Source organism: Hypanus sabinus, chromosome 22 (assembly GCF_030144855.1).
Source record: "Hypanus sabinus isolate sHypSab1 chromosome 22, sHypSab1.hap1, whole genome shotgun sequence".
Lineage (NCBI taxonomy): Eukaryota > Metazoa > Chordata > Chondrichthyes > Myliobatiformes > Dasyatidae > Hypanus > Hypanus sabinus.
Genome location: NC_082727.1, coordinates 11,428,513 through 11,455,495, shown reverse-complemented (window position 1 = coordinate 11,455,495; position 26,983 = coordinate 11,428,513). Strand labels below are relative to the sequence as shown.

General features: G+C 45.5%; 1 protein-coding gene across 4 annotated transcripts in view; it reads right to left on the bottom strand.

Annotated features, from left to right (window-relative positions):
- The window catches only part of sfxn2 (sideroflexin 2), a 125,918-nt gene that overhangs the window by 47,384 nt on the left and 51,551 nt on the right, over positions 1–26,983 (bottom strand). For all 4 annotated transcript variants that reach the window (XR_009507388.1, XM_059947050.1, XM_059947049.1 and 1 more), the window contains exons 6-8: positions 14,100–14,185; positions 11,234–11,294; positions 4,191–4,257 (exon numbers count right to left, since the gene is read on the bottom strand). Coding sequence is in view for 3 of the 4 variants with exons in the window: in XM_059947050.1 (XP_059803033.1) it covers positions 4,191–4,257; positions 11,234–11,294; positions 14,100–14,185 (214 nt within the window). In the remaining variant the exon portion in view is untranslated. The remainder of the gene's footprint in view (positions 1–4,190; positions 4,258–11,233; positions 11,295–14,099; positions 14,186–26,983) is intronic.

Below are 26,983 nucleotides of genomic sequence, written 5' to 3'. Positions count from 1 at the left end.
ACCCAGTTACAGGGTTCTTAACATTCCGAAGTTTTTTTATGCCACGGACCCCTACCGTTAACCAAGGGGGTCTGTGGACCCCAGGTTGGGAACCCCTGGTTTAAACATTTCCTGTCAATGAGTTTATCCAAATGTCTTTTGAATGTTGCTTTTGTATACGCTTCATCCGTATTTTCTGGCAGCTCATCCCATATAAGCAGCACCTGCTGTGAGAAGAAGTTGTCTCTTGGCTCCCTGTTAAATATTTCCCTTCTCATCTTCAACCTATACCCTCTAGTTTTTTGTTCCCTCTCCCTGGGAAAAACACTGTTAGCATTTACGTCCTTCACCAATACTATGGCTCGTGGGACAATGCTGACAATTGATAAAGATTATTATTAAAAGCCGGAGAAACCACTTCAGTTGTTTGGGAAGTCTAGGAACAGCTGGCATGATTCAAAAATTAGAGCCAGCCCTCTGCAAAGCGGCTAGGAGATGTTCTGATAAGGACAATATTGGAAATTTGAAACCACGAAGCGCAGCTGAAACTTTGAGGTCAATTCAGATTCTGAGTTTGAGCGATTGACTGTGACAACTAAAAGTGTATCAAGGAATGCAAAGTGAGGTCGATGGAATGAAGTCAAAGGTCAACATGATTTTGAAAGCTGTAGAATAGATTTGCTAACTGACCAGTGAAGCACCAGCTCCCTGAGTTTATACTGAGTGGAGGGTGGGGGGCTTTCCAAAGGCCAGCAGCTTCTGAGGCAGGGCTCACGACTATATGCTGACGGGAATTTCTGGGCGTGCAGCCAGATTCACCTGTTTTGCAGTGTGTTTAACTGGAGTAGCCAGTTCTGATGAGGAAATGACATTTTTCTTTTAAAAGAAGAGAGTTTTATAGTTAAGAAGTCAGTCCACTTTTGAGAACATTAGAAGCTTGTTTTTCATGGAAATTTCCATCAAATAGACAATTGTTTCTCACATTTTGTGACAAGACTACAAGAGCAGCTTAATATGGGGTACAGTACCACAGATCTTAGAAACTTCTTACTTCCTTCTCATGGCTACATTTTCATATTTTCACAATTTGTCATCTTTTGCACATTGGTTGGTTGTCTGTCTTTGTGTGTAGTTTTACATTGATTCTGTTATGATTCTTTGTGCCCAGAAAAAAATGCAGACAACTGGGTCTAGCAGGTAGGAAGCTGTGGTCAGCACAGACTGGTTGAGCTGAAGGGCCTGTTTCTTTGCTGTATGAGTCTGAATCCCATTCACCCATAAAGCCTCCTCACTCACTCACGTATTTAAGAATGCCTTAGTTTTAAAATGTTATCCTCACTTTTCCTCAATCTCTTCCAGCTTGCCTACTCTCTGAGATATCTATGCTCCTCCAGACTGCCAGGAAGCATTCCCAAATGTAATCACTTTGCCATCAGTGGCAACGTCAGAAGCCAACAAGTGCAGAAGCTTTGGAATTCTTTCCTCTTCCAATCTGTCGCTTTGATCCTTGCATATTAAGCAATCCAGCGAGTAAGTGCAACCACGAAGAAGGCACTGCAGCCTCTCTACTTCCTTAGGAGTCTGTCTAAAACTTTGACAAACTTCATGTGTAGAGGGAAGCATGTTGACTGGCTACCTCACAGCCTGGTACGGAAACCAGGTATGGTTGAATGGAAACTACTACAAAAAGCAGTGGATATGGCCCTGTCCATTACGGATAAAACCCTCCCAACCACTAAGGTATGTACATGGAGCGCTGTCGCAGGAAAGTAGCATCCATCATCAGGGACCTCCACCACCCAGGCCGTGCTCTCTTCTCACTGCCGTCATCAGGTAGAAGGTACAGGAGCCTCAGGACTCACACCACCAAGTTCAGGAACAGTTGTTAGCACTCAAACATCACACTCTTGAACAAAAGGGATAACTTCACTCAACTTCACTTGCCCCATCATTCAAATGTTCACACGACCAATGGACTCACTTTCAAGGATTCTTCATCTCATGTTCTCAATACTTATTGCCTATTTATTATAATTATTAGTATTCTTTCTTTCTTTGCGCAGTTTGTTGTCTTCTGCACTCTGTTGAACACCCAAGTTGGCATGGTTTTTCATTGATTCTGTTATAGTTACTATTCTGAAGAATTATTGAGTATGCCCACAAGAAAATGAATCTCAGGGCTGTATATGGTGACAAATATGTACTTTGATAATAAATTTACTTTGAACTTGGAGTTTGAACCTCTTGGTCAGTTGCCCTAACAGTTCCTCTTGTGGGATGGATCCTCTTTTCCTTTGGGTTGATAATGCTTCTGTGAAACACCCTGGGGCAAATTGGCAATTTTAAAGCTGCCATATTAACGTGACTGAGAAAGGTCTGTGTCAGGAGTTGAAAAAATCTAGATCTTGTCTGGTTTATTTGTTGTTTCTACTGCACAGAGTTACCAATTCTTCTAGGTGGCCCGATGAGATCCTCATTTCTAATCGCAATTCAGGGCCACTAGTTGGAGGGAGACACACACAGGTAGCATCAGGCGTGCAGGAAGAGGCTGCCAGATGGGTTGTGCAGGTACAGCTGGACTGGGGTTGTGGCTGAACACAATCTTGTCCACATTCCTCGGCATTCACTTCACCAGCAACCTTTCCTGCTCCCTCCATATGCACCAATCAAGAAAGCATATCAGCGTATATACTTCCTTAAGCATCTGAGAGGATGTGGCTTGTCCATGAGGACTCACTTGAACTTCAACAGGTCCACTACTGGAAGTATCCAGGTGCTGCCTTTCAGCCTGGTACAGGAACTGTTACCCTGGTACGACAGAGCACAAAAGCTCATTCCGTTTCAGACTTGTGACTTCCTTCCATCCAGTCCATCTTCACGGTGCATTGCTTCAGGAAGGATAAAAGCATCAAGAAGAAGAGCTGCCACTCTGGCCATTCCGTTTTCTCTCTTCTATCTTCTGGGGGAATATACAGGAGCTTGAAAGACCAGACCCAGGAACAGCTTCTTCCCCATTGCTATCAGACTTCCGAAACAAAAACCTTTTTCACATCCATTCCTGGTGGTCCTCCCAAGTTCCTGAACCTTTAATTCTATCTCTTCCATTATTTTATTTCCACACTGCCTTGGATTGTGCTCATTGTTCTACATAAAGCTTTCATTATTACCATACGTCCCATTTACTCTGCAAGATTCACACAAGCAAGGAATTTTATTGCACCCCGGGTGTGTATGACAACAAACTAACCAGAATTTGAATGTTGCTCAATGCATTTGAGATGCCAGAGCATTTCAGGCAGCATCTGAAGTCAAACAAGCTGTGAGGATGAACCAGAGACAGGGGCAGCAACTTTCCATCCCCTGTAGCCACTGCAGTACTCAACACTGTCCACGGTTTCAAAGATACATTTAATGTCAGATAAATGTATACAATATACACCCTGAAATGCTTTTTCTTCACAACCATCCACAAAAACAGAGGGTTGCCCCAAAGAATGAATAACAGTTAAGGGTTAGGACCCCAAAGCACCCCCCCCCCCACCATTTCACTTCCTTTTTGCCAAGGGTCATCAAATAAGTGATGAAATCTATTACGTCAGTTTCACATTGGGACTTCGACTCATGGGCTAGTGGCCCCGCACCATAATTATCAAGGTATTACAGAAAGGTAGGCATCTAAGGACGGAGGAGTTTGGGGATGAAAGAACGTGGACAGCCAACAACACAATAAAAGGTAATGGATCTGCACTAATGTATGATCTTTAACCTCGTGAAACAACCCAACAGATGAACCTATGAGAAGATCTAAGCTTAATGGAGCAAAACCAGAAAAGATGATGGTGAGAGTACTAGCAGTGACCTAAACAATTCCAACTAGAAGGGAATAGACGTGAGAGAGCAAGATTGGGGCACGGTGACCCCAAGCTATTCGAGGACTCAATTGCTTGCAAATAATTACATACCAATGCATTACTAAATTGGTTGAGGCATTCAGAGGGCGAGTCAATATTCCAGATTTAGAAATGGACTAAGAAGGATGGAGGAGGCAATACGTAAACAAGAGTGGGCCAATGGGACTGGAGATTTTTATCTCACTAACTGTCTAGGCTGCCATCTTGGTCCATTACATCATTGGCGGACTATCTTCTTGTCTAACCAAAGATGGTTCTGAGCTATCTACGGACTCGGATGTTGTTTATTTAGATACTTACTCATTCCTGGAGCGGCCATGGTAACTCTAGAGATCACCACTTGCATGATACCCTTCACAGCTGCAATCTGAAACACAAACGTGCACGTAAGAGGCATATCAGTAGGAGGTGGGGGGGGGGGGAGGGAGGAATCAGTTGACAAGGATTTGCAGTTTATTTGTAACCCCCAAATCATCATTTACAAAACAATTGCCTCAGAGGTTTTCTCCCCACAGTGGACAACGTGACCTTACCTATAAACAAGTGAGCTGGCAGAACAAGGAAGAAGGGACGCTAGTGTTAACTCTATAAACACTGGCATAACATGAAAATATATAAAGAGCTGAAGGAGACTTAACGCTACGCTCAGACAGGTAATGGGTGCCTTATTTCAAGGATCTATGGCATTTCAAAGCACTGGTGTTTGTTTTCTAATGCAAGGAAGCAGGTTACAGATCTTGAAACAGTAGACAATTATTATGAAAGTAGAGCAATGATTCTGCTGGTGGTTTATTTGTTCAGTCATGTTAAAATCCTTGATGCAAGCTTTTAACTGTAGCATAAGTGTGTTAGCAGCAGCTTGCCCAGAGGACTGTCCTGCAACTATCAGGCTACAGGAAACACTGCAGGCAGGTAGGTCCTGTGAAGGGTCTCCACCCAAAATATTGACAGTCTATTCCTCTCCAGGGATGCTGAGTTCCTCCAGCATTCGGCGTGTGTAGCTAAACGATCTTTAATTTGGAGAGACAGCACGGTAACAGATCCTTCCAGTCCAATTAGCTCACAACGCCCAACTACACCCATGCGGCACACTAACCCGCTGAGTGTGGAAGGAAAACGGAACACCTGGAGCTCGTGGGGGGACATACAAGCTGCTCGCAGGCGGTGGACAGATTTAAACCCTGGCTTGGTGACTCTGTAACATCACCGAGCTGACCGCTACGTCACCATGCTGGCCCGAACTGCTCTCTTCTTCCACTCACACCTCTCCAAGAGTGACTGGGAGATGCAGCCAGAACCCACCACGTGCAACAGCTGCAGCCAAAACGTGGAGGTAGGAATTAGGGTACAATGACCACTTAAAGCACAAACCCCAAACCCCTCCTACCTCTGGAGGGACGGTCTGAGATATGATCCTTTATCTATGGATGCCGTTCTTCACGTGAAAGGACTCCTCCCAGGCGTCCATATCCAACTGGGAACACACTCTGACCTGAACTTGGCTGTTCTTCACCATGGGGAGAGAGCTGACCGGTAAACCCTGAGGGTGGTGGGGGGGGGTCCCCATGTTCTCACTGACTCAACCACTGGGAAGGCCTGGCCATTACACACTACTACAGGGCAAGCACACTGGTTCTTTTGGCACCTCACCCCTGTCAGCAGGTTGGCAGAAAAGCAAAAAGGAACAATAGTTTAAATTCATTCATCATTCCCTGATTTATGCTACAAACAATGAGAAGGCAAACTACATGAACATTTTAAAAATATAAGAATTAGGTGGGGACAAGAAATTAGAAACAGAAGCAGCAGGAGACTATTTAACCAGTAAGGGTAGCACAGTATGGTGACATCTTAAACCAGCAGCTATCACAATTGGGGTTCTGCTGTCTGCAAGGAGTTTGTATACTCGCCCTGTGACCATGTGCCTTTCCTCCGGGTGCCCCACTTCCCTCCCACTGAGATCATGACGAATCTCCACTGCACAACCCTCTGGGTTACAGAATTCTGAAGACTTAATGCACATTTAGGTAAATTTTCCCCACAGTTTCTGCGCCAGGTTGTGAATACTTCAATCAGAAACTATGACCACAACTCCAGTGAGGTATACTGGTAGGAAAACTCCGGGGGGGGGGGGGTATACTGGTAGGAAAACTCCGGGGGGGGGGGTATACTGGTAGGAAAACTCCGGGGGGGGGGGGATACTGGTAGGAAAACTCCGGGGGGGGGGGATACTGGTAGGAAAACTCCGGGGGGGGGGGGGATACTGGTAGGAAAACTCCGGGGGGGGGGGAATACTGGTTGGAAAACTCCGGGGGGGGATACTGGTAGGAAAACTCCGGGGGGGTGTACTGGTAGGAAAACTCCAGTGGGGGGGTATACTGGTAGGAAAACTCTGGGGGGGGTGTACTGGTAGGAAAACCCCCGGGGGGGGGGTATACTGGTAGGAAAACCCCCCGGGGGGGGTATACTGGTAGGAAAACTTCGGGGGGGTGTACTGGTAGGAAAACTCCGGTGGGGGGGTATACTGGTAGGAAAACTCTGGGGGGGGTGTACTGGTAGGACAGCACCATTAATCTAGTATCTGAAATAGCACGTAAAGAAGCTGACAGATTCTAAGGAGAATCTTCAACCCATTACCAGCAAACCGTCTTAAAAGAACTGCTGCAGAAATCGGGATAGAGTATGGTTAGTGAACAGTAGATGATCTTAAGTAGTTTCTGGGTGCTGAGAACATTTTCAAAAGAAGGAAGATATTTTTGAAGCAATACATCATTATTAGGACATACAGAACATAGAATAGTTCGGGCACAGTACAGGCCCTTCGGCCCACCATATTGTGCTGACCTTTTAACTTACTCTAAGATCACTCTAACACTTTCCTCCTACACAGCCCTCCATTTTTCTATCATCCATGAGTCTATATAGGAGTTTCTTAAATGTATCTGTCTCTACCAGCACCCCAGGTAGTGCACTCCACACACCCACCATTCTCTCTGTAAAAAACATACTTCTGACATTCCCTCTCCCATACTTCCCTCCATTCACCTTATACCTTCTCGTATTAGGCATTTCCATCCTGGGAAAATGCCTCTGGCTGTCTACTCGATCTATGCTGATCATCTTGTACACCTCTATCGAGTCACCTCTCACTGTCCTTGGCTCCAAAGCAAAAAGGCCTAGCTCACTCAAATTTTCAAGACATATTCACACTGGAATCAGACATTGCTGGAAAGTTTTGCCTTTGTATTAACTCAGGAGCACTTCCTCTGTTGAATTCAATGTCAGTAATTTGTGTTTGATTCTGGGAACAGCTAATTATATTCCGAATATTTCCCGAGGGCAAATCGGAAACTAGGCTGCATTCCACACGAGGGAGGGTTAAAAAGCAACGTGTAGGAACAGTCTGGTGCCCCTCCTAGTGGCTATTCTCAAGAGCAACAGCGATTATCTGTTTGCTGGTTCATCGCCTGCCCCCTGAACAAGCTGTAAATCAGCAGCTCTGGGGCCTTTCGTGGGGCAGTGTGTTGCTGCTGTGATTTAGTTAATAAGGCAGCCCCGAGCAGCTCCTTCACTGTTTCAGCTTCACAATGCTTCCCGCCAATACATCTGCTGATTTCCCAGTTAATGCACTTGGGCCCAAATTAAACTCCTCACTGTCTGCTCGGTCATTGGCACAACAGCAGCTCCTTTTTTACCACGTGGGATTTCTCAGAGTAAGACGATGGTCCAAACTGCATTGTACTATAACCTGAGCAACTGACTCTGACATCACTGCGGGTTCTAAAACTGAAAAAAAACAAAACAGGACAACATTGACCATTGAGTAATATACAGACTGGGAGAATGGGCAAAGAAGTGACACGTGGGTACAGTGTAGGGAAGAGTATGGTCATGTACTTTGCAAGAAGGAATTAAAGCATAGACTATTTTCTAAGCAGAGAGGAAATTCAAAAATCCGAGATGCAAAGGGATTTGGGAGCCCTCGTGTAGGATTCTCTAAAGATTAATTTGCAGGTTGAATCATCGGTAGAAGGAATAAAGATGTAGACTTTTTTAAAATGGGGTACAGATCCAGAAATTCGACGTGCAAAGGGACTTGGGAGTCCTCGTGCAGGATTCTCTAAAGAGCAGCCTGCAGGTTGAGTCCGTGGTGAGGAAGGCAAATGCAATGTTGGCATTCATTTCCAGAGGACTAGAATATAAAAGCAAGGATGTAATACAGAGACTTTGGAAAGGAGTTGGTTGGACCATATTTGGAGTATTGTGAGCAGTTTTGGGCCCCTTATCTGAGAAGAGAAGTGCTGGCATTGGAGAGGGTCCAGAGGAGATTCACGAGAATGAAAGGGTTAAAACTATGAGGAGTGTTTGTAACATAGAAAACCTACAGCACAATACAGGCCCTTTGGCCCACAAAGCTGTGCCGAACATGTCCTTACCCGAGAAATTACCAAGGGTTACCCATAGCCCTCTTTTCCTAAGCTCCATATACCTGTCCAGGAGTCTCTTAAAAGACCCTATCATATCTGCCTCCACCATCGTCACCGGCAGCCCGTTCCACACATTCACCAGTCTCTGTGTAAAAAACTTACCCCTGATATCTCCTCGAAACCTACCTCCTACCACCTTAAAACTGTGCCCTTTTGTGCTAGCCACTTCAGCCCTGGGAAAAAGCCTCTGACTATCCACACGATCAATGCCTCTCATCATCTTGTACACCTCTATCAGGTCACCTCTCATCCTCCATCACTCCAAGGAAAAAAGGCTGAGTTCACTCAACCTATTTTCATAAGGGATGCTCCCCAATCCAGGCAACATCCTTGTAAATCTCCTCTGCACCCTTTCTATGGTTTCCACATTGTTCCTGTAGTGAGGCAACCAGAACTGAGCACAGTACTCCAAGTGGGATCTGACCAGGGTCCTCTATAGCTGCAACATTCCCTCTCAGCTCCTAAACTCAATCCCATGATTGATGAAGGCCAATGCACCTTATGCTTTCTTAACCACAGAGTCAACCTGCACAGCAGCTTTGAGCGTCCTATGGACTCGGACCCCATGATCCCTCTGATCCTCCACACTGCCAACAGTCTTACCATTAATACTATATTCTGTCATCATATTTGAGCTACTAAAATGAACTACCTCACACTTATCTGGGTTGAACTAACATCTGTCACTTCTCAGCCCATTTTTGCATCCTATCAATGTCCCACCATCACTTCTGACAACCCTCCACACTGTCCACAACACCTCTAACCTTTATGTCATCAGCAAACTTACTAACCCATCCCCCCACACTTCTTCATCCAGGTCATTTATAAAAATCACCATGAGTGGTGGTCCCAGAACAGATCCCTGAGGCACCCCACTGGTCACCGACCTCTATGCAGAATATGCCCGTCTACAACCACTCTTTGCCTTCTGTGGGCAAGCCAGTTCTGGATCCACAAAAGTAATTTCCCCTTAGAACTCATGCTTCCCTTCTTTCCCAATAAGCCTTGCATGGGGTACCTTATCAAATGCCTTGCTGAAATCCATATACACTACATCTACAGCTCTACCATCATCAATGTGTTTAGTCACATCCTCAAAAAATTCAATCAGGCTCGTAACACATGACCTGCCTTTCACAAAGCCATGCTAATCATATTATGCCTCTCCAAATGTTCAAAATCCTGCCTCTCAGGATCTTTTCCATCAACTTCCCAACCACCCTTTGACAACTCTGGGTTTGTACTCACTGGAGTTTTGGAGAATGGGGGGGGGGGGGGGAACCTCATTGAAGCCACCGAATATTGAAGGTAGATGGAGAGGACATGGAGAGTTTGCTTCCTTCAGTGCGATAGTCTAGGACCAGAGGGCACATCCTCAAAGCTGAAGGGTGCTCCTTTACAATAGAGACGAGGAGGAATTTCTTTAGCCAGTGGGAAGTGGATCATGGGATTCATTGTCACAGACAGCTTTGGAGGTCAAGTAGTTATGTATATGTAAAGTGGAGATTGATAGGTTCTTTAAAAGTAAAGGTGTCAAAAGGCATTAGAATGGGGCGGAGAGGAAAATTAAATCAACCACAATCGAATGGCAGAATGGACTTGATGGGCAGAACGGCCTAATTCTGCTCATACATCCCATGGCCTAAGCAGGTAAACACTGACTGCACCACAGGGTAAACCTGTGAAAGTAAATTAAAGCAGGTTATAGAGCACAGAACAGTACAGGCCCTTCAGCCCACAATGTTGTGCTGACACTTTAACCTCCATTTAGATCGATCTCACATAGTCTCCATTTTCCTTTCATCCTATTGAAGAGTTTCTTAAATCTCCCTCAACCATTGCCTCTGGCAGTTCATTCCACACACCTACTGCTCTCTGTTAAAGAGAAATCTGACATCCACAGCCCTGTTCCTTCAAACAGCTTAAAAATGTTGCCCTCTCGTAGTAGCCATTTCTGCCCTGGGAAAGTGTCTCTGGCCATCCACTATGCCTCTTTTCACCTTGTACACCTTTATCAGGTCACCTCTCATCCTCCTTCATTCCAGAGCGAAAAGCCCCAGCTTGCTCAACCTATCCTCGTAAGACATGCTCTCTAATCCAGACAACGTCCTCTGCACCCTCTCTAAAGTTTCCACAACCTAACTATAACGAGACCACCAGATTCTCTACGTGTGATCTAACCAGAGTTCTACAAAACTCCAATGTTACCTTGTGGCTCTTGAAGTCAGGCCACAATCTCATTCATCAGCAAGATCTGGTGTAGGCAGAGGTTTGATACCTGTATATGGATTCATTTCATGTTTGACACTGTGAATTAAGTTGATCAAAGCTGATGAAGGTGTCTCACTGATACATACAGGTGTCAGCTTTATTCAGCTTATTATTTTCTTTAATCAGGAAATTCAAGAGCCATCCCAATATTTCAGCATATAATCTAGATTGAAAATCCAATGCACTGGAACAAAGAGCTCCCCTTCCTTTCAGATAGAAGTTAAATACTACTCAATGGCATTTTGTAGCCACAACTCTTTCTGGCAGCAAATGCATTAAATGGTCATTTGGTTCACTCTCACTGATCTTACTCCGTGCAAGGTCAATAACAAACGGCAGGAATCCATGTCTTCAATTCATGATGAAATACTATTTAAAAAATGCGTAGATAATATTGTTTCAAATAAAACACACTCAACAATATTACTGTATATTCATGAATGGGGCACAATATTGCAGGGTTTATATATTGCACTTTGCTTACTGCCACTTGGCCCATCAAATTAATGATAGAACAGATTTCCACGGAAAAAAAAGCATTTCTACATTGTCATATTGGTTTACTAAAATGCATTTATTTACCCTGGATTCTCCCAGCTTGTTCTCATTTTCATCAGTCACGGTGATTCCATTTATAATTTCTCTAAAACACAGAAGAAAACTTAATTCAAACACTGAATATCAACTCCTGTTTAACTGCATCCATTTGAGCCTGAGTGGCTGGCCAGAAATAGCTTCCCAGATGCCGTAGGCTGTGAATTGATTATTTTACAGAGATGGAGTCTTCCCATCGAATTCATCAGGTTTCAACCCTTCCCCAACTGAGGGTGCTGGCATGTCTCAAGAAACAGACCAACTTGTACCTTACCTTGTTCCAGAAGTTGTCTTAATCAAGACGCTGAGACACTCTGTTAGAAGTCTATCTAACTCTAAGTGGATAGCTTAACATGCTCCTGTCATCCCCAAACATGCTCTCAAAAAGATTTGCCATTTCTGCCCTAAGTTTATAAATTCTGACCTGACTGATCAGAACTGGTCACAAAGATTTTTAAGTTATTTGATACCTTACAAGTGGTTAGGTTGGTTCATGAAAACAAGGACTTCATTTTCTATTTGCTAACTTGCTAAGATCTATTGTGTTACCTTTACTTCAGCCTTCTTTGTCCTTGCTTTAAAAAGCCTCAGATCACTGGAAAAATTGATGATCTTTTAGAGAAACAGGTATACAGGACATTTTAATGCCCTTAGAAATCTGTCGGTTGCATTTCTTCTTGCCTTTCTCTGTTCCTCAACTGATATTATGCCGGTTGGCAGCAGTTAGTGTAAGCAAGCACCGTGACAGTGGTCAGGTACAGTTACTGCCGCTGTCTGAAGAAAAAGAATTTCAGGATGTATGTTGTATACATTTCTCTGACATTAATTGTACCTTTGAAACCTTTGAAGACATTTCTATGTTTTCCCTGCCTGGGTTTTTTCTGGTGCTCCAGTTCCCTCGCACACTCCAAAGACCTACGGATTAACAAAGTAACCGGTCACATGGGTGTAATTGGGCCGAGGGGAACTCATTGGGTCTGATGGGCCTGTGGTCCTCTCTAAATAAATAATTACCAGTCTCTGGATTTCTCTGCCTCAATTTTTTCTCAGTTCAAGTATAGGTTCTCCTCCCTTCCTCAATAATGAGGATGCACCATTTGGTCCATATCTGATTGAGAATATCCTCGAAGAAGCCCCACAGTGATTCACTAATTTGATTCCTGGGGTGTGAGGTCTGCCCGATGAGGGAAGTTTCAATGCACTGGACTAATCCTCACACAAGTTTAAAAGAGTACAGAGTGATCAAGATGAAACAAGATTCTTGGAAAAGTTACTAAGATAGACATCGAGGGGTTCTTATCTTTGACCGGGAATTAGGGTCTCTGGTGTTACGAACCCCGTAACTGGGTCACTTACCAGCAAAGATAGAGAGGTCCGTTGAAGTCTGAAGATACTATTTTTAACAGTGTTTATTAGTAAAAATACACAAAATAATATCAATGCAAACATACAGATAATATACGTCGTCAATACTAAATCTAAAAGCGCAGGTATAATAATAATAATAATAATCAATAAGAAATAGCTCTATTGTTGTCTAGGGGATAATGTATTGTCCGATGGAAATATAAAAGTCACTGTTAGTTCTTTCAAGCTGCAGCATTTTGGTTTGAGAGAAAGACGGGTTAAAACTTGCCCAGTCCTTTTATGATGTCAACCCTTCGAGAGTCGTTGGGAGTTGGGTTCCCCATTGTTAGCTAAAAGCCATTCTCTCGTGGTAAAAGCCACCAGTTCTGGGGCAAATGGAACCGAACGCACGTGGCCTCCTCCCACCGGCTTTCGCTATTACGGGATCGCTAGCGTTTCTTCTGGTGCGTCCGAGGGGCTGGTCCCACAGACCCTCTTTTATCCTGACTCACAGGGTCGCAGATGTCAATCAGGTTGGGATGATGCAATCCCTCCACCAACCAGCCCACTTTGCCTGAGGGCTTCCACGTAGCACAGTATTGTAATACACAGGCCGTCTCCAAGAGACAATGACCGTTTCCCGTAGCTTTTATATCGCCGGGGGGGGGGGGGGGGGTCAAGACATTCCGCATGTCTCTCTCTCATTTCCTGGGTCTCCTGACCCAAATCAATAGTGATCCTGCGACTCTCAAAAAGGAGGGGGCTGCAGGGATAACACTGGGTACAAGGCAGCTATTTACCATTGGCAGGGGGGGAATACTTTTTCGTTGTTATGAAGTATTCAGTGGACTGTGAATGCTCAACTGTAGGGACTGATAGGGCTTTGGACCGATGGAATCATGGGATATGAGCACTAGTCTGGAAAGTGGGGAAGGTGGACAGTCAACCAGGCTGAAGAACTGAATGTTGGAGAAGGTGAACGGTCACATATGGCACACGGTTGCTATTTTTGCTTCCATGGAAATGAAGACACATTGCATGATGAGCTACACCAGTAGCTCCACAGGCTCTCAACTATTCCAGGCAGGACTGGCACAAACACATTAAAGAAATTAGTTTTATTTCTCACATCGAAATGCGTCATTTGCGTAAAATCAAGTCAGTGAGGAGTGTGCGGGGGCAGCCCTCAATGTGTTGACAAGGGAGCATGGTCACAACTTCTTAACCCTAACCTGTACATCTGCGGACTGTGGGAGGAAACCCACATGGTCACAGGAAGAGAGTTCAGTTTCTTTACAGACAGCGCTGGGAATCGAACCTTGTCTGGATTGCCGATGCTGTAAAACAATTGCTCTAACCACTACGCTACACTGCTGCACAACATGTTACATAAAGTTAACCCAAGATTTCTCATCATTAATGAGGCTCTCTAAAGGGCCCCTCTCAAATATGTTACAACATTTAATGACAAAAAAAAACACTGGATGAAACAAAGAACTGGACTTACTGCTGTCTCATCATTGGAATGTTTACACAGTTAGCAGCTGCCACGGCAACAAAAGGGACCCAGCGGGCCAGTAAAGGTGGAGCTTTCTGGGGAAAGAAAATCAACGGCAAACCTAAGCATGAATCTCTTCAGTTAACTATCATGGTCTACTTTCCTCTCCAATCAGATTCCTTCTTCTTCAGCCCTCGATCTCTTCCATCTATCACCTCCCAGCTTCTTATTTCATCCACCCTTCCCCACTCACTAATCTTTTCCCTCACCTGGTGTCACCTATCACCTCCCAGCTTGCATTCCACCCCCCCCTTCCCTCACCTTCTCATTCTGCCCCCTTCCCTTCCAGTCCTGCTGAGGGGAACTGTCAGGGGATACATTTTGAATAACAACTGTCACATAGACAGTCCTGATGAAGGGCTTCCAGCCTGAAACATTGATTGTTTCTTTGCCTCCACAGATGCTGCCCGACCTGCTGAGTTTTAGGCCACGTCTGGCGTGTTGCATACAGTTCTGGTTGCCTCGCTACAGGGAGGATGTTGAGGCTTTGGAGAGGGTTTAGAAAAGGTTTACTAGGATAATGCCTGGTTTAGATGGCATGTGCTATCATGACAGACTGGATAAACTTAGATTAGCGCCAGAGGCGGAGGGGAGATCTGATAGAGGTTTACAGGATTATGAGAGGCTTATATAGAGTGGTCAGAGAGTATCTGTTTTCCAGGGTTGAAATGTCTAATATCAGAGGGCATGCACTGAAAATGAGAGGGGGGTAGGTTCAAGAGGGACGTGAGGGGTAAGTTTTTTTTATTCGGCGTCGTGGATGCCTGGAATGAGCTGCCCGGTATGGTGATAGAGGCAAATGCATTAGAGGCTCATAAGAGACGTACGGATAGGCACATGGATAATTACTAAATATTAATAACTATGATTATTATTATTTAAACGGTAAAAGAATTGCAGCACGCTACTGTGCCGAGGGACTCGGGAGTGCTTGTGCATGAATCACAAAAGGTTGGTTTGCCATCGCATCAGGCTATCAAGAAGGCAAATGGAACGATGGCCTTCACTGCTGGAGGGATTGAAGCTCAGAGCAGGGAGGTTATGCTACAACTGGACAGGGTACTGGTGAGGCCGCACCTCGAGTTCTGCCTGCAGTTTTAGTCTCCCTTCTTGAGGGCTCTGGAGGTGGTGCTTTGGAGGTTCACCAGGTTGATCAGAAATGAGGGGGTTAGATTATGAGGAGAGTTTGAGTCACCTGGGACTGTACTCGCTGGAATTCAGATGAACGAGAGGAGTATAAACTTATGAAAGGGATAGTTATGATAGAGGCAGGAAAGTTGTTTCCACTGGTAGATGAAACTAGAGCCAGGGGACATAACCTCTAGATTCGGGGGAGTAGATTTAGGATGGAGATGAGGAGAAGCTGCTTTTCCCAGAGGGTGGTGAATCTGTGGAATTCTCTGCCCAATGAAGCAGTGGAGGCTACCTCAGTAACTATATTTAAGATAAGGTTGGATAGGTTTTTGCATAGTAGGGGAATTAAGGATTATGGGGAAAAGTCAGGTTGGTGGAGATGAGTCCATGGCCAGATCAGCCATGATCTTATTGAATAGGGGAGCAGGCTCGATGGGCCAGATGGCCGACTCCTGCTCCTGTTTCTAATGTTCTTATGGATGTGAGGAAGATAGAGGGATATGGACATGGTGTAGGCAGGAGGGATTCGTGTTTGGATATCGATTTGCTTTTTAGCTGGTACAGCATGATATTGTGGGCTGAATGGCCTGTTCCAGTGCTGTACTGCTGTGTTCTATGTTTTGTGTGCCGCTCAAGATTTTCAACATCTGCAGAATCTTTTATGCTTATTAAAGGGCCAGTGAGCTTGCTTATCTCAGTTCTGGTAAAAAAAAATTAACGAAATGAAGGAATGAAGTGGATGGCACTGATTTTCTGCGGCAGACAGATGGAAGAACAGAACAGAGTCCAGTGTGCTGCTCCTCGCGGTACGGAGCCAAGAGCCCAGCCCCTCAGAGCTACTCTGCTTTAATGGTGTTGATGACTTCATTGAAAAGCCATGTGTAGTCAGGTTTCTTTCTTTGCCCAATTTAAAATAAATACTGTAATTGTAATGAATCTTGTGTAGTGATTTAATCTGTACGAACAGTACTACTGCAGATTTGCTGTTTGAACAGTATGCGGACCGGTTTTGCACAAGATCACAAGACGTATGAGCAGAGTTAGGCCATTCATCCCATTGAGTCTCCTTTGCCATTTCATCATGGCTGATCCATTTCCCTCTCAACCCCATTCTCCTGTAACCTTTCACACCCTGACTAATCAAGTGTGCAGTGTGTCGTTTGTACCAATGACCCTCAGAACGTACAGTGCAGTGTGTCGTTTGTACCAATGACCCTCAGAACGTACAGTGCAGTGTGTCGTTTGTGCCAATGACCCTCAGAACGTACAGTGCAGTGTGTCGTTTGTACCAATGACCCTCAGAACGTACAGTGCAGTGTGTCGTTTGTACCAATGACCCTCAGAACGTACAGTGCAGTGTGTCGTTTGTGCCAATGACCCTCAGAACGTACAGTGCAGTGTGTCGTTTGTGCCCACAATGCTGGGGACAGCCCACATTGTCATTCTGCTGCTGGTGCCAACCTAACACACCCACAGCTTACCACCCCAAATCAAAACACCCTGAAGAAGAACTACTACTACTATGTCGACTCAAGCCTAGGGGGCCGGCATCGGGCACGATGACGGACTCTCCACTCCTCCCTCTCCCTCATCAGTGTGTTCAGTTCGTCTACATTAGCCGCGCCGCTATCTTCTGGGAGCGTGTTGACCGTAGTCTTGGGAGGGCGCCCAGGGCTCATCCTCCCATGCTTGGGCTCCCATGTGATGACTAGGCTGGCAGGTAGCTCAGGGTGGCGTAGACAGTGCCCAGCTAGTTGCAGTCTTCTCGCCTCGATTTTAGTAGTGAACATCGGTAGGTTGTCATACAGCTTGATGTTCGTCATGTGCTGTTGCCAACTCACGTCAAGAGCCATCTGGAACATTTGTGTAGAGCAACCATCTAATGACTTTCTCATGGTCTTGGTGAGTGTCCACGTCTCACATCCGTACGTGAGAATGGACTGTATGACGCTGTGAAGATCCTCTTTTTGAGCTCTCTGGTCGGGTTCAACCTCCAGATTTCCTTCATGTCGTTCATAGCCCTCCACGCCGTTCATAGCCCTCCACGCCGTTCATAGCCCTCCATGCCAGCGGCTTCCATATCTTTATGTCCTTCTCTGAACTCGTCATTCTTGACCCAAGATACTCGAAGTCTAAGACTTTCTTAATATAATGGCATCATTCTTTACAGTCTTGAGAGTACCTTCGTCGCAGTTGAACACCATATACTCTGTCTTTTTAGCGTTTAAGGTGAAGTCCAACTTTATTACACTCAATTTCCACTTTTGTCAGTAATTGCTGTGTTTCCTCAATCTAGTCAGAGAGCAGGACTATGTCATCTGCAAAATTGAGATCTGTGAGCGTAACTGGTCTGACCCTTTTGGTTCGTCCTGGTTTTATGGTAAAACCAAGCTTGTCATGATCCTTGGTAGCTTGATGTAGAGCGTAATCAAGGACGATTATAAAGATGTAGGGTGCCAGAGTGTCTCCTTGCAGCACACCAGCTAGGAGCTCGAACACTGCTGTTTCTCCGTGTGGTGATACAACTTTCACCGTGGTCTCGGTGTAGCTGGACTCTATTGCTCTCAGTAGACAGTCCGGCACTCCGTAAGCTTTCAGGATCTTCAGCATTTTACCTCGGTGAATGGAGTCAAAAGCTTTGTGAAAATCGGGTGAAAGTAAGCATGACCGATAGGCTGTTCTTCTTGACTTTCTCGATGATTCTACAGACAGCAAGTATTTTCAGCACTTCTGCCAAAAACCATTCTGATGAATCTTAGCTTAGGATCAATGGTGGTGTGAATCCTATTCAAGATCATCTGATTGTACAGCTTGTCAATGCTTGTCATGCCGAACTTAGAAGGAGCAAAACAGAAGAGCTAAGAGACAAGCTCAAGACAGGAAAGAAGAATCCCTTTGCCACTTACGACCCACTGAAGGAAGAGGAACTAGCAGAGAGGATTTCAGGGGTAGAGGCTGCTAATGAAGACAAGCAGTATGGAGAAGCATGGCACCTAGTCAACGAGATCAGCAGATGCAAGAAGTCCCCATCAGGTCAAATAAGTGGTAAAACAGCACAGGACCATGTCCAGACATGGTTTACCCACTTCAAGTACCTGTTGGGCAGCCCTCCAATCATCACGGAAGAGGTAAGGGACATACCCACGATACTAATGCAAGTCGACATCGATGATGGCCCATTCGCCATTGAGGAACTGAAGAAGGCCAGCACTGGACCAGAGGGGATCCCACCAGATGTCCTGAAGAACTGCGACCTAGACGACATCTTGCTGGACATGTGTAATACGGCACTGATGAAAGGCAACAAACCAGAACAGTGGTCACTCTCAAACATTATCCCAGTCCTCAAGTCCGGATCCCTCACGAAGACAGATAACTACCGCAGTATCAACTTGAACTGCATCTTAGTAAAGCTATACAATCAGGTGGTCTTGAACAGGATTCGCACCGCCACTGACCCTAAGCTAAGATTCAATCAGAATGGTTTTCGACCCTGAAGAAACCCATGTGGAAAACGTCCTTACTCTTCACAGATCGCAGAGGGAATCGAACCTGGATTGGTGATTGCTGGAATAGCCTCTCCGTTATTGTGCCAGCCACACAATAAGCAGTGGTGTAAACCTGTCGGAGAATCCTCAGGGTGACCTGAGGCCCACTTGCTGCCTGGGGCTTCTCCACTCCAGCCAGATGGCAGAAAGAGGTCAGCGAGGTCGCTCAAGATGCAAGTGAAGCACAGGCAGGGTCAATCCGACAAGTTATCTCCATCTCTCTCCTCTCAGACGTTGAGTACGTTTTGGATTTTTATTTCAGATTTTTCACACCACAGCTTTCATTCAGACAGTCACTTTGCCAGGATGCTGCCTAGATCAGACGGCACCTGCTATAAGGAGAGGTTGGACTCACTTGGGTTGTCTTCTCCAGAGCAGCAGAGGAAGTCTGATATTTAAGGTCACGAGGAGCATAGGTAGAGTATACAGTCAGCATCTTTCTCCCAGGCTGAAGACGTCTACTACTTGAGGGTGAGAGAGGGTAAGTTCAAAGCGGATGCGCATGGTAAGTTTATGTTTTCTTTCACAAGTGGGTGCCTGGAAATGCACCTGCCTGGGGTGATGGTGCAGGCAGATACAACAAAGATGTTTAAGAGGCTTTCCTTTTCTAAAGTTAATCTAGTTAATAAATAACTTGGATAAAATTCACAGGAATGCCAGGCAGAGCTGCTTAAAACAGAGAGGCACAGATTCAATTATGCTTCTGTTTGCCCACTGTGGAGCCCTTGAGTTGGGAAATCTCACCAACAGTGCATTGACTCACCCCAATCAAAGCCGCTGTGCTTTATCGTTTCTCAATCTTCTCCATAGCTGTCACTCTCTATAGGTGGGATGATCATTGCCTTAAGCGTGTTTTTCATTTGAGAGTATCACAAAGAATAGTTGGAAGTTAACCTAAAGGAGTGCCTGAAACATCTCACAGCCTCGAAATATCAGAGAAAATTAGTAGCATGAGAATAGTTGCTTCTGAAATTATCTTGCCGGTTATTCAATTGCTTTAGCGTCGTAGTTCCACAAAGCACAGAACAGGCCCTTCGACCGTTCTAGGCCATCCTGAACAGGTAGCCTGCCCAGTCCCATCAATCTGCACCTTGACCACAGCCCTCCATACCCCTCCAGTCCATGTACTCATCCAAACTTCTCTTAAACGTTGCAATCAAATCCACTGGCTGCTCATTCTACACTCACACCACACTCTGAGAGAAAAAGTGGCCCCTTAGGCTTCCTTTGTACTTCACCTTTCATCATCATCTTTTTCACGAGTTTTTCAAACTTTAACAGTGGTTTTCTTCACAAGCTTTGTTACGTTTGTTTTTCTTCCTTATTTTAGTTTGTTTTGCTTATTGATCCATTAATGGCTTTGTTGCTTTAATCTTCAATCTACCCAGACCATTCCTTGTTGATAATATATTCAGCACATTAAACTGAAAGCATTGAGCTCATCCAGCCTAACCACACACCGCTTTAAAATCTTCCCACATTGCTTTGATGTTGCTTTAAGGGAGCTGCTTTCAAAGCTGATGCGATTCCACTCTACTTCTGTGAGATTTTTATATTGTTTGTTTATGTAGTGTCAGTCCTTGAAGAATTCGGAGTTTTGGAACATGAATTTCTTGGAATAAGCAAGAGCAGGGAGAAAGCCTGGAGGCTGCTCCAACATTCCGTAAGATCACGGCTGACTTCCCCCCACCTGCCTACCTGTCTCATAGAGCCTTTGATTCTCGCAAACACAACAGCTTCTGAAAATACTGTAAATCCACCGGAACAGACACAAATGCGAAGGAACTCAGCAGGTCAATAAGACGCTGCCTGGGTCCCTCTACCATTTTGTGTGTTTTACCCCTGGTTCTCCTTTAGACCAAAACTCCACCTCAGCCTTCAATATGTTCAATGAAAATAACAAAATACGGAGGCTGGAAATCCGAAATACAAACTGAAGATGCTGAAAAAATAATCAATAGCTAGCATAACACTCTACAGAGCCAGCTGTAAAACAAGGGTCCAGTTGCCACTACTGTCAGCATGCTCTCCCCACGGGTCTGTGGGTTTCCTCCAGGTGCTTTGCTTCTTCCCACATCCTGTAGATGTGCAAGTTAAGGTTCTGGCATGCTAGACTGGCCCCAGAAGCACAGCGACACTTGCTGACTGCCCCTGTTGACGCAAACGTAACATTTCACTGAGACAAGAAAATCTGCAGATGCCGGAAATCCAGAGCAACGATTCTGGAGGAACTCAGCAGGCTGGACTGCTTCTATTGAAAAGAGTAAACAGTTGATGTTTCAGACCGGGACCCTTCAGCAAATTTCACTGTGCCGATGTATATGTGACAAATAAAACTAATCTTATCTTTATCTCTTTAGCTTGGCACAAGGAGCCTGTTTCTGTGTGGTACTCTTCGGTGTTCCACATTCCCGGTTCTACTCATTTAGATTTAAACTTTCAAGCATGCATGGTTAGATTTGTAATTCTCTCTGGATCATTTATCCAGGTCTCCCGATAACGAGTTTGGGCAGGTAACTGTTAAACCATTATAGCCTAAGTTACCCAATTAACTTATTCCTTTCTTTCAGGCTCTGAACATTCCCTGCCGTCCCCTTTGATCAGATACTGCAAAGGAGTGTCAAATATACATCAGGACGGGTAGGACAATGCAGAAGGAAAGTTAAGCAACCCATTAATAACTAGAGTCTCTCAATATACTTAAGGAAGAGGTAGGTAGGTTCAGAGCCTAAGATGTTCTGCAGAAGCTGGAGGTCCAGATTAACCCACTCAAGATGCTGGTGGAATTCTACAGGTCAGGCAGCAGTCAGGAGAGGATAAAGACTTTATGTTTCGGGCCACGTGTCCCGACTAAGGGTCTCAGACCGAAACGACGACTCTTTAATCCTCTCCATGGAAGCTGCTTGACCTGCCGGACTCCTCCCGCATTTTGCGTGTGTTAAAAGGTGCTGGGGGCAGATGGGACAGTGGATTTGAGGCTTGAGAGGTTGAGGAGGTCACACCTGTCACTGGTTTAGAAACTGGTAAGTAAATGATGTGGAAGCTTGTGACAGGAGCCTGCTCAGAATATAAAACATTACAGAACAGTACAGGCCCTTCAGCCCATGATGTTGTGTCAAACCTTTTAACCTATTCTAAGATCAATCTAATCCTTCCTGCCCACATAGTCCTCTATTTTCAATTCATTCATGTTCCTAACTAAGAGTTTCTTAAATGTCCCTAATGTACCTGCAGCTGCTACCACTTCTGGCACAAAGCACTGTGTAAAGAACTTACCTCTGACATCCCCCAGTACTTTCTTCCAATTATTTTTAAATTGTGCCCTCTCATTTTAGCCATTTCCACCCAGAGAAGACTCTAGTTGTCTGTTTGATCTATGCCTCTGATCATCTTGTACACCTCCATCACAAGTCACTGCAAAGAGAAAAGCCCAAGCTCGCTCAACCTATCCCCATAAGACATACCCTGCAATCCAGGCAGCATCTGGTAATTCTCCTCGGTGCTCTCTCTAAAGCCTCCATATCCTTCCTATAATGAGGCAATCAGAATGGAGTTTAACATTCCAAATGTGGTCTAACCAGGGTTTTACAGCATAAACATTAGCTTGCAACTTTCCTTTCATCCACGTGCCTATCTACGAGTCTCTTAAATGGCCCGAGTGCATCAACGTCTGCCACCAACCCAATCAGTGCATTCCAGGCCCCCACACCTTCGATGGTTAAAAACCTCCCTCTGGCATCTCTCTGTAAACTTTCCTCCAGTCATTTTCAAGTTACGTCCTCTGGTACTAGCCACTGCAGCCCTGAGGAAAAGATACTGGCTCTGTACAAGCCTCTTATCATCTTGTACACCTCTAGCAAGTCACCTTTCACTCTCTTTCACTCCAAAGAGAAAAGCCCTACCTCACTCAACCTATCAAAAGACATGCTCTCTAATCCAGGCAACATCTTGGTAAATCTCCTCTGCCTGGCCAGTGAAGGAGAGGGAACTATCTAAAAGGAGTGAGAAAGAATTAAAATCCAGTAAACTTTGCTTGGTGTGATTCTGGCCTTCTGTGCCCCAGTTCTGAGAGTGTGTAGGATCAATATGAACAAAGACCATCAGATGGTACACCATGATACAGCAAGGCTACTACCACTCAGGGCATCAGAGTTTGGATTTCAGTCCCGGTGTCTTCTGTACGTCCTCCCAGTGAATGCCTGGGTTTCCTCCAGGTGCTCCTGTTTACCCCACAGTCTGAGCTGTTCAGGTTAGTAGGTTAACTGGTCATTGTAACTTGTCCTCTGATTAGGATACGATGAAATAGGAGGGTCTGGCTCATTCGGCCGGGAGAACCCGTTCTGCCCTCTCTCGCTCTAAATAAATGAAACATAGGAGCTGTGGTTTCCGTCTCCACTGATCAGTTTCTACACTGTACAACTCTGTATCACCAGAGAAAAGGAAGTCAATTCGCACTCAGTGTTAGAAGAATGACTGTACTGAGTTATGCCTCCCAACTCATTCGCTGATACTGAACCGTCAGTTAATTCTTGGCAACATTTCAACATCTCGCCAAAGACATTGTCCAACGGATTACGGATGCTGTCGATTTGTGCTTGAGGAAAGAGCTATCTGGCTTCAGGGGGAACAGAGGCTGTGTCACTGGATCTTCACGCAGCGTAACAACCTAGAACAGTGCATAGAGTGGCAGAGACAACTGTATTTGAATTTTGTGGGTGCTGAAAGGGCTTTTGATAGCATCCACAGAAGAGAGCCTCTGGCCAATTCTCAGAACATATGAGACCTTTTCCAAAATTGTCCAGCTTAGATAGTGTGGAGGTGTGGCTTATCTGCCAGTTGAAAGTTGTTTCTGCCGTATCGATTGTGATTGGTGTGTTTGAAATCTGAAGCAGCTCTTCCCATCGGTCTGATATCTGGCATCAAACACCATGAGTATAAAGAATAGTAAGTGTGGGACGTTTTCCCTCTCTCTTGACTCTAAAGCATGCTTCATAGAACCATCGATCAGCAAGGTATGCCCCACACACTGTTTAACTAAGTATCTGTTTGCTGTGTATTTAGTTTTGTAGTTTGTGTAAGTTGAGGGAACTTGAATGTTTGGTTGAGTTTTTACTGTTTGTAAATAACTGATTAACATGCTTATTCGCAATCAGTGTTTTTTGTCTCGCTCACCCAACCTGTAAATCTGCTTCTACATTACATTTTGGTGCTGTGAGCAGGGCTTGGCTGATCTGGGACAGAAATGCATTTCTTTAGAAGGTTAATAGAGAGAGAGAGGGCCCCTCGTATGAGTAATGTCGAGTCCCAGGGTGGACTGATAACAGCGAGGGCTTTGGAAGTCTTGCTAACTTACTGATGGGTTATGGGATGCCAGTAGATAGGTCAAATCAGTTAGATTTTTCCAGGGTTGCAAACCAGACAACACATTGTGCCCATACCTAAATTGCAGGGTTTTCCAAGGAAAAATTATAGCTGGGGATGCCTTCAGGTTCTTTGCAGCAATTGTAAGATACCAGCACAAGATTATTGTGAGTCTTAAGAATGAGGTGGTGGACCTAAGTCAGTGCAGTATCATTGTGAGAGTATCACTGTTGATGGCCCAGACCTGGGCTACAAAACTAGAAGAATGCAGAGATGGCTTGTCAGCTAATGAAGGTGCAGCAGTTAGAGGCCGCTCGCTGGGTTAATTGGCAGCCCGATCCTGTTAAGGTTCAAGCTTTAATGCAACAGGGCAATGATCCTACTGTAGGGATGAGGGATGGGGATGTCTGCCTGGAGCAAGAGAGCGAGAGAGAAAAGAATATGGCGTGAACCCCTCGGTTTATCCCTTAAAATGATCGCTCTCTCTACACCCCTACACCCCTCCCTCACCTGAAACCACCACGGTGTGCTTCACAGCTGAACAGGTGAGAAGACAGCTGAAACGTCTCCACCCAAGCAAGGCTGCAGGCCCGGATGGTGTCAGCCCCAGGATGATCAAAGCCCGTGCCCCCCAGCTATGTGGAGTTCTTCACCATGTCTTCAATCTCCAGAGGGTTCCTGTGCTGTGGAAGACGTCCTGCCTCGTTCCTGTACCAAAGACGCTGCTCCCCAGTGGCTCCAATGACTACAGACCGTTGGCATTGACCTCCCACATCATGAAGACCCTGGAGGGACTTGTTCTAGAGCAGCTCCGGCCTATGGTTAGGCCATACTTAGACCCCCTCCAGTTCGCCTATCAGCCCCGACTAGGAGTTGAGGATGCCATCGTCTACCTGCTGAACCGTGTCGCCTGGACAAGATGGCGAGCACTGTGAAGGTCATGTTTTTTGACTTCTCCAGTGCGTTCAACACCATCTGCCCTGCTGTGCTGGGTGAGAAGCTGACAGTGATGCAGGTGGATGCTTCCCTGGTGTCATGGATTATTGATTACCTGACTGACAGACCACAGTACGTGTGCTTGCAACACTGTGCGTCAGACAGAGTGGTCAGCAGCTCTGGGGCTCCACAGGGGACTGTCCTGTCTCCCTTTCTCTTCACCATCTACACCTCGGACTTCAACTACAACACAGAGTCTTGCCAGCTTCAGAAGTTTTCTGATGACTCTGCCATAGTTGGATGCATCAGCAAGGGAGATGAGGCTGAGTACAGGGCTACGGTGGGAAACTTTGTCACATGGTGCAAGCAGAATCATCTGCAGCTTAATGTAAAAAAGACTAAGGAGCTGGTGGTGGACCTGAGGAGGGCTAAGGCACCGGTGACCCCTGTTTCCATCCAAGGGGTCAGTGTGGACATAGTAGAGGATTACAAATACCTGGGGATACGAATGAACAATAAACTGGACTGAGGCTGTCTACAAGAAGAGTCAAAGCTGTCTCTTTTTCCTGAGGAGACTGAGGTCCTTTAACATCTGCTGAACGATGCTGAGGATGTTCTACGAGGCTGTGGTGGCCAGTGCTATCATCTTTGCTGTTGTGTGCTGGGGCAGCAGGCTGAGGGTAGCAGACACCAACAGAATCAACAAACTCATGCACAAGGTCAGTGATGTTGTGGGGATGGAACTAGACTCTCTGGCGGTGGTGTCTGAAAAGAGGATGCTGTCCAATTTGCATGCCAACTTGGACAATGACTCCCATCCACTCCATAATGTACTGGTTAGGCACAGGAGTACATTCAGCCAGAGACTCATTCCACCGAGATGTAATACTGAGCGTCATAGGAACTCATTCCTACTTGTGGCCATCAAACTTTACAACTCCTCCCTCGGAGTGTCAGACATCCTGAGCCAATAGGCTGGTCCTGGATTTATTTCCACTTGGCATGATTAACTTATTATTATTTAATTATTCATGGTTTTATATTGCTATATTTCTTCACTATTCTTGGTAACGAAACCCAGTTTTCCTCGGGATCAATAAAGTCTGTCTGTCTAAGCCCTCTCCCGATAAGGGCTCCTTTTGTCCTCTGCTGGGTTCCTCACCTTCCATTCAGGAATCCCTAAATCCCGCGCTGGCAGCAGCAGACTTGGGGGAGTGGTTAGGGCCTTCACACCTCATCCTCGTAGGGAGGGGGTGTCATTCGACCTGCATCCCTCTTCCATGTAAATACAAAAAAGAGGAACCAAGACTGGTTTGACAAGAATGATGAGGAGATAAGAACTCCCCATCTCCAAGAAGACAGCATTTGCTAAGCGCAGAATAGTTCAAGCCAAACTCAGAAAGATGCAAGACTCTTGGCTCTGCAAAAAGGCTGACGAGATTCAGGGCTACACCGATAGACATGACTTGAAGAGATTCTTTGATGCTAACTAAACACTGTGTGGCCCTCAGCCTTCTGGGACCTTGCCCCTCCTATGTATAAAGGGCACCACACTCATCACTGAGAAGGCCAAGATTCTGGACGGATGGGCAAAACATTTTGAATCTGTGCTGAACAGACCATCCTCCATAACTGAGGAAGCAACTGATCACTTTGATCAAGTAGACATCAACCATGAGATGGACTCTCTTCCCCAAGGAGAAGAAGACAAGAAAGCAATAAGCCAGCTGTCAAGTAGCAAAGCTCCAGGAGTAGATGCTACACGAACTGAGGTTTAAAAAGCAGGTGGTCCGTTCATCACCAGCGAACTGACAGAGCTCTTCCAGTCCTTCTAGGAGAAAGGTCACATTCCAC